This window comes from Aquila chrysaetos, chromosome 13, assembly GCF_900496995.4.
Source record: "Aquila chrysaetos chrysaetos chromosome 13, bAquChr1.4, whole genome shotgun sequence".
NCBI classification, from domain to species: Eukaryota; Metazoa; Chordata; class Aves; order Accipitriformes; family Accipitridae; genus Aquila; species Aquila chrysaetos.
The window spans coordinates 20,349,780-20,367,363 of record NC_044016.1 but is presented as its reverse complement, the minus strand read 5'-3'; the positions used below and the strand labels follow the sequence as shown (position 1 = coordinate 20,367,363).

General features: G+C 34.1%; 1 protein-coding gene across 1 annotated transcript in view; it reads left to right on the top strand.

Moving 5' to 3' along the window:
• The window catches only part of DNAH8 (dynein axonemal heavy chain 8), a 148,697-nt gene that overhangs the window by 115,324 nt on the left and 15,789 nt on the right, over positions 1-17,584 (top strand). Inside the window, exons 73-81 of the mRNA XM_030036172.1 lie at positions 666-848; positions 1,335-1,440; positions 2,287-2,539; positions 2,639-2,829; positions 7,908-8,029; positions 10,696-10,814; positions 12,129-12,331; positions 13,388-13,461; positions 16,792-16,944. Of these exons, the coding sequence (XP_029892032.1) occupies positions 666-848; positions 1,335-1,440; positions 2,287-2,539; positions 2,639-2,829; positions 7,908-8,029; positions 10,696-10,814; positions 12,129-12,331; positions 13,388-13,461; positions 16,792-16,944 (1,404 nt within the window). The remainder of the gene's footprint in view (positions 1-665; positions 849-1,334; positions 1,441-2,286; positions 2,540-2,638; positions 2,830-7,907; positions 8,030-10,695; positions 10,815-12,128; positions 12,332-13,387; positions 13,462-16,791; positions 16,945-17,584) is intronic.

Below are 17,584 nucleotides of genomic sequence, written 5' to 3'. Positions count from 1 at the left end.
ACTTTGAATGTCAGAGCAAACAATATGCTTAAGGGAGTGGTTGGTCCTACTCTTTCTTAAGCCAGGTATTTGAAATGGCCTTAGAGGGTCCTACACAGTGATCAGATTTCCTTGTGCACATGCAGCTTTCAAGTTAGACAACTGATTCGGAGTATCTTAACTTCTGTAAAAATTTCTGTGAAAAACTCTGAATGAATTTATAGTATATAAATTTATAGTATGTAAATTTATATTCTTTATGATCCACTTACTTTTAATAAATATAGAACTAATTTCCAATAATTAATGTTCCATTGTTGGATCAAATATTTTTTTTTCCCTGAACACAAGAGAACAATGATTTCTCCAAAGGTCAGTAGTTTATATCGTTTTCATCTGAGATGTGATTAGAAGCACAAAACCTAAATCAAACGGTTCTGAAGCCACTAATTAGAACCCACAGTGGAAGTAATCCCTGTATTTACCTGGAGGGGAATGCTACTTTTATAATATACCCTAACTGCTACCTTTGGTCATCAATTGTTATTTTCATGACAAATTTGAATTGTGAAATAAACTTCCTCTCTTTGGCATTTCAAATAATGTATTTTTTTTTATGGTCAATATTATTGAGTTGAATAAAGTTAATTTTCCTCTGCTTAATACTATTCTAACTTACTCCACAGGTGAAAGTTGGCGATAAGGAAGTAGATGTTATGAGTTCATTTAGACTGTACATTACTACAAAGCTACCAAATCCTGCTTTCACGCCTGAAATTAATGCAAAAACATCAATTATTGATTTTACTGTTACAGTGAAAGGACTTGAGAATCAGTTACTAAGAAGAGTAATTCTTACTGAAAAACAGGTAACCTAACAGTACACACAAACCATAGTGATGCTTACACTTTTTTTTTATTTAACTGTTTTCAGGATGTAGCAAAAAAGAAATGTTCAAATGGAAAAAAGACATCGGCCATTTCCTAAAATTTTATTCAGATTCAGTGTAGAAATTTCCAAATAACAAAAATACACCTTGAGGATCTTCCACATATGACTGTCAGTATGACACAAAAATTAAGTACAAGCATTTGGCATTAATAAGTTACTGAATAAGGTACTGAATAAACACTGCTTTAAAAAAAAAAAAAAGAAAAAAAAAAAAAAAGATGTTATAAAAACACATTTTAGATGCCTGAAAATGTAAAATGTCTATTTCATGACTGGATCCAACTTTTCACCCATATCTTCAATCACACTTCATGAGCTTGAAAAAACAGCAAATAAATTTTAAGTATGACTTCTAGTTACAGTCCCTAAAGTATCATGCTGTTTTGTTGTTTTTTAATAATAGGAACTAGAGGCAGAACGGATTAAACTCATGGAAGATGTAACTTTTAATAAGAGGAAGATGAAAGAACTGGAAGACAATCTTCTGTACAAATTAAGTGCAACCAGAGGTTCTGTATCAAAGGATTAAGCAGATTAGGCAGATTAAGCTGATTCACATTAGAACCTTTCCATACAGAAATTGATTTATCCATCCAAGATATAGTAAGAGAACATCCAATGGTAGAAATTTGAAGTATGGTGATTTACAGGAGTATGAGGGATTTGGTACTGTAGCATGCCACTATATACAACCCTAGACACTAAGTATTTTTAACACCTAAACAAGTTTTGTGAAACAAATCAATTTCTTGAGAGCTTTCTGCCCCTCCAATGAGATAAGGTATCTGATCATGGGCAAATCCTTAACCCATTCAAAATGCAAAATAAAATGGGCTAGCTTAAATGGTGTTGAAAGTCTTCTGCAGTATATTAGGAGGCTGTACATGATCAATTACTATCTCTCTGGTGGAAAAAAAAAGATGGTAACTTCCAGAAAATCAATCAGTAAGTACTTGAGATACATGAATACTGTTGTGCGACCATTGCCTTTAGGACCTTAAGTCTTTCTGACTTTGAGTGTACCAATCAACAGACTTTAAAATAATTGCACTGTGTATGAATCCGTATGTTATGTGCATAAGAAAGCTGACTTCTCTAGTACATGCTGTAAAGCTGTTGGTATAGATACATTCATATTGACATAGGTTGAATGCATTTGTTTAGCATGTTGAATATAAAAATAATTTTTAGTAATACATATCCTGTTTGGTCTCCTTTTTAAAAGTTTTCTGCAATTCAGTAAATCGTTTCCATGTTATAAATAATTCCTGTAATTTGGCCTTTTGATTTTTACATACATGAAGTGAAAAAATTATTACTAAAATGTTCTAAACATCCAATATTTGAATTTTTAGGTTCACTAGTAGATGATGAATCCTTGATTGGTGTTCTGCAAACAACGAAGCAAACAGCTGCTGAAGTAGCTGAAAAGTTGTCTGTGGCAGCAGAAACTGAGGTGAAGATCAACACTGCTCAGGAGGAATATCGACCTGCTGCTACACGTGGAAGCGTTCTTTATTTTCTTATTACAGAAATGAGCATGGTCAATAATATGTATCAAACTTCACTGGCTCAGTTCTTGAAGTTATTTGATCAATCCATGGCCAAGTAGGAAGACACAGATTTTTCTACTATTTAGATATTTGTCTTTCCAAAGTATTTGCTGCTGTCAACATGCTTTCTTTGTGCTTTGTTTTCATGACTCAGATCTAAGAAATCTCCTTTACCTCAGAAAAGAATCTCAAATATTATTGAGTATCTTACCTTTGAAATTTACTCATATTCTATTAGAGGCTTGCATGAAAACCACAAATTCCTCTTTACACTCCTCCTGACATTAAAAATTGATCTTGAGAGAGGACACGTGAAAAACAGAGAGTTCCAGGTACTCATTAGAGGTAAGTTTAAAAAAATTATGTTATATATAGAGCTAATTTCAACTTTCTAAACTTTTATACCATTTCAAAGTGTGTTTTATTTTTTTTTGGCTGCGTGGTTTCTACCAATAGTTCTGTGGGAGCTGCCTCTGTCCTTAACCCTGCTGTGGTCCAGTGAAGTTAGATGCAGTTCCCCATCTCAGTTCTATTGCTGCCATTTACCCAGGCTGTGTTCTATCCTGAGATCAAGATGATAGTTCTGCTTGTCTCCATCAATTGGTTTAATAATTGTATATTTTTGTATTATATTTGTATCCTTATTTTTATAAATTAGGTGACTTCTTGCTCCTTTGCTTCTCAGCTTTGATGGAGCTGAATGAAGCTATCTTCTAAGTTGCCAGAACAGCTCCATATAAATTCCAGCAGGTGCTACAGTCTTTTTATCAGTTTCAGCTTAAGTTTTCTCTGACTTTTGCCAACCAGTTAACACTGACTTTCAGAGAACATAATGTGTTTCTGTGGCCGAATTGGCCAGGTCTGCCTCCTCTGTGCTCTGTGAATTTGTGCCTCTGCTGAAAAATGTGATCAGGATTGCTTATGCCAAGGTCTGTCTAAAACCTGTTTGAATTTTACAGTGTTCAAATGAATCTTGCAAAGGTCTAATGTCAAAGTAGTGAACCTATATTTGAAGATTAATATCTGCCTTTAATGAACAAAATGGATAGGAAACAAGACTAAATTCACTTTCTGTTTTGCTTTCCAGTTTGTCATAATGGTTTTATCCTTTGAGAATGGTATCCAGCTACCAATTTACCACTGATGTCAGGCAGGGCATGCTTGGATATGCTTTCAAAATGAAAATGTCTGCTTTAGTAAAGCATTAGACATGGAACCATATTTCTTGGCTTCTCAGCTCATGGATTCTTGTTTTGCCAGAGGAAAATATACCTTGGGCATGTGAAACAGAAAGTGGTCACTTACCCATTTTTAACTAATGAGAAGTCTGTAATAAAGTACAGGAGTACTTTTAGCAATTTATGTAGAACATATGATTGCAGTTTCCTGCCTAGCTTTACCACAGGTGATTTAATAGTGAGAAATTCTTCTGGTATATAAAATGACACCAAGGTAACAATAGATTTTCTATAATTATTCACATGATATTAAATAAAATTGGAAAGTGGGCAGATGCCTAGCCAAATTGTCCTGGATTCTTAGGTATCTTCTGCAATGAATTAATTGTTCAATTTTCCTCCTTGGTTGAGCAGTTCTTGGTGCGAAATGAATGCCATGTTACCAAACATCATCGGGCAGCTGAAGAAAGGATTTATTTGAAAAATAAATCTCTCTTCCTCTTCTTTCCATGTCTTTTCCAGGAGAGCTTTCATGGCTTATCATCAGCAATGTTATCAGGGGATGTCTCAGTGAAATAAGCATTGCTATTTGAAATGAAAAAGTCTCTAGAACTCATTATTCAGCTAATCTCAGGAGATTATCAACTCTAAATCTTTCCTTCTGCTAAAGTACATAAATTTAAATTCATTCTATTTACTGTATTCCAGTAAAGCCAAACACTAGGCCTTTCCTGAATATTTTAATGCTATAGCTTAAATGTAACCTTAAGTCAGCAAAACAGAGAAAGCAGGTACCCAAATCATAGGAAAATATCCTCCCATGATGGTGGCATAGAATTTTTATTAAAACTGTAGAAAGAAATAAAATCGAAAAGATAGGAGAAAATCTAAGGAGTTAATTGACTATTTTGTAGGTATCTTGACACTTAGGTAGGCTGTGTCCTTTACCTGTAGAAAGTGAAGGACTGGCACAAATTAAGAATATGATCTTCTCTAGCAGAAAATATATTTTACTAAGAAGCTCCATAAATATTAGAGAGCATGTTAAAGAGGAATTACAAAACATCTTTGGCTTTGTTGACTTAAATAAAAGACATAAATATTGCCAAGTATGCTATTTTCTGGACAATTAATGGTTACATCTTAAAATTAAGAAAAGTATTTTTGGCTAAAGTGATTGTGATTCCCTTACAGAATTCAATAATCTGCAAAAATATTCCTGTTGGCCTAATGTATTAAATTTGGGAAAGATGCGATTCTGGAACAGGGTATCATTTTGTAATAAAAATGCTAATAACGGATTACAGATTTATGTAACCACTTTTTGTTATCCTCTCTTTGATTTCCATTATTTCAGTTTGCAGAGACTAAGAGGAAGTTCTGGGATCCATAAATGGATCCCAGGCAGTTATTTCAATCTTTGTATCACAGTGCCAAAGACATAAGAGGATGCTTTAAGGGAACTTTAACAGGAAGTTACAGGAAATACAAGAAAATCAGTATTTGCACCTCAGATTTTATGAAGCAGCCCTTTCTTTCTGTGAGGTTACTGAAGCTTGTCATCTGTGGGGTAAAGGGAAGGAGAAGAAGTGCAACAGTAGGAAAACTTAGTAATAAAAGCAAATGAAATATCTTTATGTTTTTGCATTACAGAAATAATTTGCATTTGTACATAGGAACTTCACATTCTTGAACAACAGTTTGCCCCTTAATTGACCCTTCAGTAGTTCATGAAAACTTTGAAATCATATATTAATGATATCTAATTCTGTTTCTTGATTATATCTAAGTGTATCCATGTGTGGAGGAAAGCATTGCACAAATTATTCTAGATACTGGAATTTTTCACATATGCCTGTGAATGACAAAATGAAAACTGATAAAAGGAAAGACTTTTTTAGGCATTGCATATTTTACTTATTCACATAACAAATGGCTAACCACAAGAACTTAGCAGGATTTATCAATTATTAGGTATGTATATTAATAGCAAGAATATCAAGTATTACAATGAGAAACATATTGTTTACACTTTTGTAATTCTCATTCTTCATTTAATGAGTTTGCCTCAAAAAATTAAGGTTTAAAATTTCCCCAAAAGCCAAAACTTCCCTAAGAACTGTTTACTGCTCACTTATTGAAACTTTTACTTTTTTTTAATGTTAATTGTTCCCATTGGCATACTAAGGTCCAGATTCAGCAAGGTGATTCTTGTGGTTATACTTAAGGATATTCAGTTAGCTAGGAAAATATTTAGTCTTTCTGAATCATGTGTTTATTCTTTTAAAAGAAGCAGAGCTGCTGTTTCCTGAAAATCATCACTGATATAAATATAAATAAAATTCTTGCATCCTGGAAGTCTGCAGGAAAACATCTCAAAAAATCAAATCTTTCCCTGTAAAGTCTATAATGTAAGCAGAAGAGACTTCAGGAAAATAAGAATTTCTTGCATTATAGCATTTGCAGCACCATAAACTCTTTCCTATAATGTGTCAGAACTTTAAAGTAAGCCTTAGTTCTTTAGCTGCTACAAAAATACTATATATAATGTCTTCCCAACAATTTCTTAAATAACAAAATTTGTGCTTTATTTTAGAAATTAATATTCTAATCTCCTTTTCACTCCAATGATGTTTTTCTTCTGTTCTTGCTTTCATAATTCATTTTCTCTACAATCACATTCATGAAGAATTTGAGGATGAGGTGGGTGCAGAATAAGAAAAAAGGTCTCTATGTTAAAACTTCTTGATATTCTATGGAATAATTAGACACAGCTTGTAAAAGTATTAATATATTAATTGAAATGGAACTACATCTATATTTATGTATGTAGGTTTTGGTAAGCATGTATGTATAATTGGAAAGTATTGAAATAATTTTAGCTCATATATATAGACTGTAGATACACACACATACATGCTCACATACATATAGGTGCTTAAAAATAATAGTTATTATTCCAAGGTGGTTTTTCAGTCTGTGTGTAATAAGTTGGTGAAATTCATTATACCAGTGACCTAAATGAATAAATTATCTTAGTTCTGGAGACCACTGGAATACCACCCTCTAGTTTTCCCAAGAAGTGGCATTAATTAATTTGTGGAAGACTGGGGAAGAGGCAGCTACAACAAGAAGAAAATTATGATAAAAAGTGAAAAGCTAGTCTGTTTAAAATTGGATTGCAGTCTTATTCCAGAGGTGTTCCTTTGTATTTCCTCTTCAATTGCATACCAGAGGATGTGAAATGTGTATTATCTAGTGGCTATCTGGCCTTATATATGCTATTTAAAATGAATTGTGCTTGTTAGGCTGGTCTAGGATTGATTGATTCCATCAGTCCAGAGTTTGTTTCTTCTTTTGTTGTGTTTGGGTTTTTTTCCAACGATCCCAGGAGACTACTTTGCTAACATGTGTAACGTTCTTTAGATATTATAACTATGCATTTCATTAGAGTAGAGGTAGAAGTTTACAGTTGAGAAAATAAGACTTTCTTTTCAATTTCTTGTCTTTTTAGGAATAGTAGGATAAAATATAGACTGTCTAAGAGAAGGTCTTCAGAGGAATATTTTTATCTTTCAGACAAATATAAAATTATTTTTACTGTATTATCAGCACAGATTAAAAGATATTATAAAAAAAGTTCCCATATTTCAAATATAATCAGTATCATTGTATAAACTTATAACTACAAACCCTATGGAGCACATGATCTAAGATGAGAGGCTGAGAGAACTGGGCTTGTTCAGCTTGGCAAACAGAAGACTTAGGGGAGACCCAATAGTAGCCTTCCAACACCTATGAGGCCATTAAGAAAACAGCCTGGCTCTTCACCATGGTGCACAGTAGGAAGATGAGAGACAACAGAAATAAACTGAAAAAAAGAGGTTCAGAGTGAATGTAAGGGAAACTTTTTTCATTATGAGGACAGACAAGCATTAGAACACATTGTCTAGAAAGATTGTACCATTTCCACCCTTGGAGATTTTCAAGACCAGACAGGATAAAGACCAGATTTTATCCCATAGTGGACCCTGCTTTGAACAGGTTGGACTAGAGACCTCCTGAGGTCCCTTCCAGACTAAATTATCCTATGATCTTATGAAATAAGTGATAAGTACACAAGAGTGCAATTAGTACCCCAGTGAAAATTACATGGGCCAGAAAACATAATTTAAAAAGAAATATCAAATATATCTTGACCCCTGGAGTGCCATGTGTATTTCATCAGAATGTTTTTATGTACAGGAGGTGCAGCATTGGATCTACAGGCTTGCCCACCCAAACCATTCCGCTGGATTCTTGACATGATGTGGCTAAACCTAGTGGAATTGAGCAAAATTCCACAGTTTGCAGAAATTTTGAATCAGGTGATATCTACTAATTATCTTTTTAATGTTAATAACCAGTTTCCCAATCATAATTGTGCTCCCATATTTTACATTTGGAATGCACAAGAGATGTAGTTAGGAACAAGGCCAGAGAAAATACAGAATAAAGGCATAGAAATGAACAGTTAGGTAGCATGAATGGGAGTATATTTATTTGCTCTAAATTTTTTTTAATCTGCTTTATTGTATTTTGTATTATAGTCATTGAGGTAGAAGGAGAAGAGAACAGGAGCAAACAACTAGTAAAAAAGGGAGTCAATGAAAGAGGCAGAAATAAGGAGAAAGGATAAAATAGTAGAGGTATCAAAAAGCTTCAGAAAGTTAATCTATGAGTGTCAGGTTTTAAGTTACAATGTTTTATGTCTGAGTCTGATAGATTTTTACAAGTAAATTGCTTGCTGCTTGTTTTTAAATACTCATTTCCATTCCATGGTTAACATGTTATTCAGATATGATGAGCTAGCTGTAACAGTACTGTTTATTTTATTGAGACATACATGAACTTATATGCACATATAAGCTTGTGACGTGTTTATCAGTTATTTTCTTTACTGTGGTAAATTTATCTTTTTTTTTAGTGTAGTTAAAACACTCCCTAAGCATTTCTTTTTCTGTGCCTTCTTAGCACTCCTTGTTAATCAGACTGATAGCCAGGACACTAAGTTCTTCGTGCTGTTACAGCATTGGTCAGCCAAGTCCATTTAGTGATGGCATTTAGTGCCCTGAAGGGTAGCAGAGATTTTATCTAAATGGTGTACCTGGAAGTGGTCTTGGCTGTTTCCCAACGCTGTATCAAAGCAAGATATGGACACATACCAGCCTATTTCCTCCAGGTTTTGGTTTCTGGAGGTATCAAAACAGGATATTGAGTTACAAGAAAGTTGGAGGAATTCTAGTTAGGTCTTCACTGTGCATTGTTAGGGCACCAGAACCCAAAATGCATGCCACTGCACACTGGCTAACATTATTTAAATTTAGCCATGGGGTTATGAATTATGTATTTTCCTTTTAATTTGTAGATTGTAATGGTTCTGTTATAGGACTTTTCTAGAATTGGTGCAAACAAAATTTTAGACTCCAAAATACTTAGGCAACCATGTTACCTGAAAAGGCCTCTTTTTTAAACTAATCTTTTAGCACTAACTTAAAATTGCTGTAAATTTACAAGTTGAAAAGTGACAATTAGGTGATTTTAGTAAGAGAGATGGGATCTGGGAGGGTGCCAACTAGGATATCAATAAAAAAATGCAAATATGGAAATAACACCTTTTTAATACTTATTTGCATCCATTAGATAGGATGTTCTATTTGGGTCATCACATTAAATACAACTGTATCATTATTCATTTAGGTACAAACAAAATTATTTAAAGTAAGAAAAAAAAAAGTTTGAAAATGGTATGCTCAGTTCTCAAGAGGTTCCTGTGTTTTTCTTTTTTTCTTGCCAGTTACAGATCTTTTTCTCCTCTAAAATTCAAGTCCTCCAGTCCCAGATGCCTAACTTAATTTAATAAAGACATATTCTTCTTTAAACATTTAGATGACCCTGTTCCTTTTCACACCTACTACTTCCAGCTATGGTTGAGTGAGAGATCGTACAAAGAAATATGTAATGAAAGCTTAATGATTTTACTGAGTCAACTAAAGTCCCTTTAGCTCAGTAACCTATCTCTGGCTGTGGCCTAGCTTTAAGAAGGTACCTCCTCTGCATACTCTCCTAGCATGTGCTCAGGTTGATGTCAGTTAATGTAGAACTGAGCTATTTGCTTATAAAGTGGTTTTTTTTTTCATCAGACTTGGGTTATAGTTCAGAAATGGACATTTGGTGTTTATGAATCTCTCTGAATGAGTTCCATTGTAGGAAATATGTGGTTGGAAGAGGTCCCTGTATGTTCATTTCTCATACCTCTCCCAGTCCATTCTTGATGTATGTTGTTCTGAAACTACTTCTATTTGAAACCAAGTCAGTCAACTGGACAGGGCTCCTTGGTTTATAATAGACATATGGAACAGATGGTATCAGTGTGTTCCTTGTTCTCTTCCCAGTGATCTGAGAATGTTGCGGTAGTTGACTCTTCTCAGTCACTGCATTAAAGGCTCAACTGCATAGCAATATTCACTATGTTCTGTCTACCAGTATCCCTTGTCCTATTAGATCATGGGTTCTAAGAGGTGCCTAGGTAATGATCATATTTGTAGTCAGATTTATTCTTTCTCAAGTCAAAAGCTTACTAGAGTCTGTTATTTTTAATTTGTCATTCTTTGGCTGACTGGACTGTACTTGGACAGATTTTTCTGTTCCTCTTAGTACTTTGTGATCAGAAGGAATAAATTAATCACGGTATGTACCTTTTGTTGTATAGAATCCTTCTGCTAATTACTCTTTTTTCTTAAGTAGCTGCATGTGTTTGGGAGTGGAATCCATGGATAACTGATTAGCTTAAGAGCCTGCATCTTAATACTAAAATTTCTATTTGTAGGATCTTAATAGCAATTCACATGACGTATATCTTAAATGCTATAGACTCTTAATGTTACACGTAATATATCCTAATATAATAACAGACTCTTATTAAAATACATTTACAAGGGGGTTTTACTACAGCTGAAATATATTTATATGTGTGTTAATGTAATAAATTTAGATAGCCCATAATGAAAAAGGATGGAAAAGTTGGTTTGATAAAGATGCTCCTGAGGATGAAATTATACCTGATGGATATAATGATTCACTTGATACCTTCCGCAAGCTTTTACTCATCAGGTGAGCATCTTCAGAAATTCAAGAAATAACATACATGGCTGCATCACATGTCTCAGTCTATCGATATGCTATTATCATAATAGCATGATTTTAATTTCTGGGAGACATGAAATATAATTTAATTCACTCACATGAAATATGATTTAATTCACTCACTTCAGAGCTATCCTCTGAAGAGTCTAAAAAAGTTATTACTTCTAGAAAATATTTTTTTATAACTTTGCTTTTGTGTCATGACAAATGGAAACGCAATCATGTTGCAGCCTTCTCCAAAAAGCCACTGAAAAAGTGGAATCATTCAGATAGTTTTCGAAATGATTTCTTTTTCATTTCTTTTAAAATGAACTATTTTAAATAACTTTAAGTAATAATAATAAAAAAAATGTAGAAAGGTAAAACAGGTATTCAAAAGCCCCATGTGAAAAGTGTGCTACAAATGATTTTATTGCATCAGCTAAGATCTCTGTGGCATGGCTTGGGATAGAATGGATTTCCCCAAAGCAGCGTTCAGCTGCTTTATGCATGAGATAATATCTTCCTATGTTCATTGTATAATTTCCAAGCGCTGCAACAAATAAATCAGAGACGCTACAAAAAAACAACATTAATTACTAGACCATGATTTGTCTTTGGAGCAGATTCAATCTGTGTAGTAAAAAAGGCCAGAATCTGATGGAAGAAGTACTATATTGTTATATGCTATACACCCCGAAGGGGGAAGGGAACATCTGAGTCCTAAGCCTTTAGATAATAAACCTATAAATTGAAGTTTTGCAAAGTCATATCTCTTATCCAAAAGTAGTTGTTTGGGTTGGTTTTTTTTCCATCAGAAAATAAAGACTTATCCCCAGCACAAATGCAATCCAGTGCAGAAGAGTTGAGTCTGTACCCTAAAAGACTAACAGACCCAATGAAACATCTGCAGAATTTTACTAAAGGGCAAAAACAATCTTACATTTCCCTACTTGTGTTCTCAGATACAAAAGCTTTGTTTAAAATGAAGGATGTCCCAACATGATAAAGGTACCCAGAACAGAAAATTCCAGTGCAAATAGTTTAATTAAGGCAAAATTGTAAGCAACCAAAAAGTATTGAACAGTCATAAGTAGAGGGAAGACTACCAGCTCTGTCTATTATTATATCTGTAAAGACAAACCTACAAACATATATATGAATGTATGTATGTATATACACATATGCATATTATGAAGCAAAAATCTCTATTTCATAAAAATAGAATTTCTAATTTAAGTCTATTCTTTGCAACAGGAAGAGGCAGTGAATTTGTGTCTTGGTATATATTTTAATTTCTAGGTCTTGGTGTCCAGACCGAACACTTTCCCAAGCCAGGAAATATATTGCAAATTCCTTGGATGAGAAATATACAGAACCAGTCATTTTGAATTTAGAAAAAACTTGGGAGGAAAGTGACACACGAACACCTCTCATCTGTTTCTTGTCTGTGGGATCTGACCCAACTATTCAGATTGATTCCTTGGCTAGGAAGCTTAAATTGGGTATGAAAGTAATTATTCGTTGTCATGTGTTGAGATACAGAAGGGTAATCTAAGTAATTTCAGAGATTTTTTTTCTGAAAAGTATTTCTTAAATAAAAGATGGTATGCTGAGAATCATTCTGTGTGCAGTTGGACAGTAACACTTTCAGTTCCTTTTTAATAAATTGTTAACATCCTTCCCAGTGGTGATACTTTTTAAATCCCTATCTGTTAGACAATATTTACTTTTTTTTTTTTTTTTTTTTAAATTCTGGCATGGTGACAATACTGCTTTCTTGTTTTAACTCTTAACTGCAAGCAATGTAAAAATCAGCAATCTGCTTACAAGATTACATCGTAACAAAAATATCCACAAGATCTGCATTTTTATACTCTGGACGTTATGTCTACATTATATGGAAATTTTGAAAAATTGGGCATATAAACTGAGTTGGAAGTAGATACATATATTCACAGGCTGCCCAGGGAAGTGGTTGAGTTGCCATCCCTGGAGATATTTAAAAGATGTGTAGATGTGGCACTTAGGGACATGGTTTAGTGGTGGACTTGGAAGTGCTACATTAATGGTTGGACTTGATGATCTTAAAGGTCTTTTCCAACCTAAATGATTCTATGATTCTGTGATATTAGTCACATTAATATGTTCACTAATGCAATTTTACAGTTATGCATTGTGCTCATTTATATGGCTTCATTATCTACACTTAAAGAAAAATCTAGGTTCATATTTCAAATGCTGTGGCTTACTTCATTAAAATTTGGCACAAATTCCCATTGACAATAATAATGTTAGTCACAGTCTTTCACTTCTACAAACACTGTAAATATTGTGGATGTATATTTTAATGTTATTTTACAAAGTTTCGATGTTTAGAAAAATTATACATAGTAGCATAATATGGTGAAGGGATTCTACTTTCATAAGTATATATTTTTGCATAAAAATGTCCTTAATTATGCTGTATTTATATCACTGTTTTTTTGGACTGAATTGGAATTCTTACTTTTTCTCAAGAATGTAAATTCATTAATCATATATTGTCAAATATGTTGTAGAATGTTGGACCATCTCTATGGGTCAAGGACAAGAAGTTCATGCACGCAAAATCATACAGATGTCAATGCAACAGGTGGGGAAAAAACCACTGCAATATAAGTTGATTGTCTGTTTTAGTATTCTTTTACACCTCTTTTGCATGCAATCTTTAATATTTTGCACTTTCACCTTACTATCAGGCATATGTCAGGGTAGACAAGTCTCCTTGAGTGCCTGAGCTTAAAAACATTCCACTGTGGGACATGCATGTGCCAGCGGAGTCCAAGTAAATACTTCTGGCAGCAGTGATATTAAGCAGCTTTGCAAAGGTAGCACATTCCCTTCTTATCACTATGCTGTTAACCAAGGGTAAAAGGACATCATGTCCTAGTTCTATCCTGCAGGACTTACAGGTCCCACCTCTTTACTGGAAATTTTTTTATTATTATTGTTTTCCCCTCGATGAGAGCTACCTCGATGTTGCATAATTTCTACTAGATAAAATGGTGAGTAATGCACATACAGCTGAAAGCTGTAGATGTAGAAGGATGTGCTGGCTCCTAATACGGCCTCACATTTTCCTCACATCTGTGCTAGTGAGAGGGTCTCTTGCTCACCAGCAATTGTTTTGGGTTCTTTGTTTCTTTAATTGCCAATCCTTTTGGCTTTGAGTCCCAAGGATGTCTAAGAATTTCAAAACAATATTTAAGAATTTTTCTTTTAAATATTGTAGTGTATTTTGTTATGGCAGATGATATTCTCAAACAGTAAACACATGAGAAGTCTAAGTAGCAGCTACAGAAAGATGGTAGTTGAAACCTCAAATACAACAGAAAAGTTACAGTGTAAAGGTAGCACAGTTTCATCAGCTGAACACTTCAGAGTTGTGGACAGTGTTGCAAATGAAGACATACTGCCATAGTTGCCTGTAAACTCAAAATACCAGGAATTAGTCTTATGCCAGTATTCTGAAGGCCTAGAATATCTCCAATAACAGAGAGAGCAGAAGACTGCAAGAACTATATTAATAAATGAAACATATTTTTCACATGACCATAACCAACAGCTAGTCCTTACTAAACCAGGAGTACAGCACCACTTGTAATATTCACCTAAATAAACCTGAGCTAACTTGTGTTCAGTAAAAGTTTTGATTGGTATGATATTACCTGTTTGTTAACCAGTGTATGCTTTCATACTGGTTGAGTGGGGAGTATTCACCAAAAGTTAGATAAAAAGTTAAAGATGGATTCATTATGAGATTTAAAACTTAAGTCCTCAGAATATATGACATCCGTTAGATTCCCTGGGTCTCTGTCCTCACCCATTAGAGTTCTGGAAGCACAGTGAAAATGAGATCACAACGTAGAATACTCTGCAAGAGCAAATGTATTTTTGAGACTGTTGCAGGTCCATGATCAAGATCATTTCAGATTTCCATCTGAACTAAACAGTTCTTTTGTCACCTTATTCACTACTGTTTAATCATAAGGAGATGAGGAAATGCTTTTTTAGACTTCTGCAAAGTCCTGTCCTCTTAATCTGATAGACTGAAGTGCTTCAGAGCCTTTCCAGGTCTTCCTGTCTTTCATGCAAGAAAAAAAAAAAGTCAGGCAATATCAGTTCAGGGAATTCCAATTGTATTGTAGAATCAGAGAATCATAGAATAATTTGGGTTGGACAGGACCTTTAAAAGTCATCTAGTCCAACCCCCCTGCAATGAGCGGGCACATCTTCAACTAGAACGTTGCCTGCTATCTGTGAGATATCTTCATTTGAGGCAAAAAAAAAAAAAAACAACAAACCTCGTCAGATGATATTTATTCATTTGACCATAGTATAGTCTGCTTTATTTGTGTTTTTCTATTATGGACATACATAATACTTGTATATGGCCTTTACTGCACACTTTCTAGACATTACTGTAATAATACAAGGTTCTCTAGCTAATGCAGCCTTAGTTATGGAAGGTTCTCTATACCGTATCCCAGTAACATCTCAAGTCCTACCAAATGTTGTGACACCAGTGATAGAATATAGATGTACACCACTTTGGAAAAAAAGAAAAAAGACATCTCTTTATAGCAGGTGGCATCTTTTACGATGTGCAAATGCACGCATACATCTCTCATACATCTTTGTGTTCATATATCTAGAATGGTCATCATCAACTTCCAGTTCATTGGAATGGTGAAAATAGGGCATCCCTGCCTTTATTTTGCCCTCAGTTAAAAGCACAAGGATACTCAAAACAGCATTCCAGGAGAGCTGCTAGTAACAATTTCTGAACTAAATGCCTTGGTGTTGTACACATTTTACACAGGGAGTGATATGCGAACATCAGATTTGAAAGAACGAAACAGAATTAGTGAATGTGAAGTCATATCTGGGTTTTTTCCTATCTCTGGCCAGAGTATATAATATGGTTAAAACTGCTATGCTGTGTTACAGGTAGATAATTTTCAAAAACTGACCCTCATTCATCTGGAAATGTGACAAATTGATTAAAGATCTTTCTCAAAAAAGTGGTTCCCCACAAAAGAAACAAAAAACCTCCTTCACTGAATCTTTTTTTTTTAATATCTATCAGTTCACCATAAATATTTCAATTATATTTTGTCACCAAATGTTATTTATTTCTTTTTAAATGAGTGAAAACAAAATTGCCAAAATTAATTTACAACCTGTAATGAAATCCACACATCACTGTTTAGAACTGATTAAATAATGTCCCATTTTAATATCAGGCTTCTGATTCACCAGCCTTCTAAAGTTATGCTACAAAAACTGATTGAATTTAAATTCATAAGCAGAAGTGCATCGAGATAATAGTCAAAATAGAGCTTTCATGCAATGAATAACATCAAAATTAATATGTCGAGGTTGAATGTTATACAAATGCATTTATTGCAGATAAATTAACTGCAGTTGAAAAGTTTTAGAGTCTTGTTACCACGTCTTTACACTTACTTTAGATTATGTTATTAACAAATAAGTTTTAAAAAAGATAAATTCCTTAGATTTCAGCGGTTACTTTTCCACTCACATTCTTTTGGATCTGATGGCAGGATTGCTTATCACTGGCGTTTTACTGGGAGAGCACAGGAATTACTTCTTTTTGCCACTAGGTAGCACTGATACTTTACTTAGAATATTGGCTCTGGTTATGTTATTTTCATTGTGAAGTGTAGGATGTGGAAATAACTTTTGCACTAACTTTTCCTATTTGCTTTAACTGTGCCAATATCATACCAAGTCAAATGATAATACATATTCAGGAACAGACCGAAAGTCAATAAAATAAAATTTAAAAAAAAAAAATTACATGCAAGACCAAATTTGATTCTAATATAGACAGTCGGTTTTAGCATTATGAATAACTTATTCTAAATTGTATATGGTAATGGTCGATATTCTTATTTAGGGAGGCTGGGTGTTACTTCAGAATTGTCATCTTGGACTGGATTTCATGGATGAACTGCTGCAGACACTTCTTACTGCTGAGATACAGGATGAGACATTTCGAGTTTGGATAACTACTGAACCACATCCTAAATTCCCAATTACGCTGCTACAGGTTTGTTCAACTATTTAATTCAGGTACCTCATGCCATCAAAATTATTCAAAATAAGTGTGTAAAGGGAAATTAAATAAATGGGGAAAAATACCCAAAACCCCAGACAAAATGAACTTAACCTTACAATGCAAATACCACTTTAAACAGAAAGGTTACTTACCAGTAACTGAAAGTTCTCGAAAATGCCTTATGTATGTGTGAGTTCACACTAATTCTGTGCACAGAAACACTTGAATCAAAACTATCAGGCTTTCTCTGTATCCCTTTTTGCCCAACCAGATGCCTTGTGAACAGAGTAATGCCCGCAACTGCTCTTAGACTCTTCCAGATTTCCCTATCTGAAATAAAGGATAAAGGGGACAGAACACACAGGGACAGCACATCTCAAAGAACATCATCTACCAAGAAGTAACCTGTTTTTCTTTGGATAAAGTCTAAATGGTTGTTCTGTAGATCTCAAGGAGACATTTTTCATCAGTACAAGGAAAATTGCCTAAACTCTTACAAAGTACATTTAAGTCACTTATGATGGTTCCTAGCACTCTCACAGCGGGTCATAATGTTAGTTAATATCTAGTGTAATAGGTGTTTGTTGACACTTCTGTGTTCATAGACCCCTTTCCTCTTAAAAACAGTGGG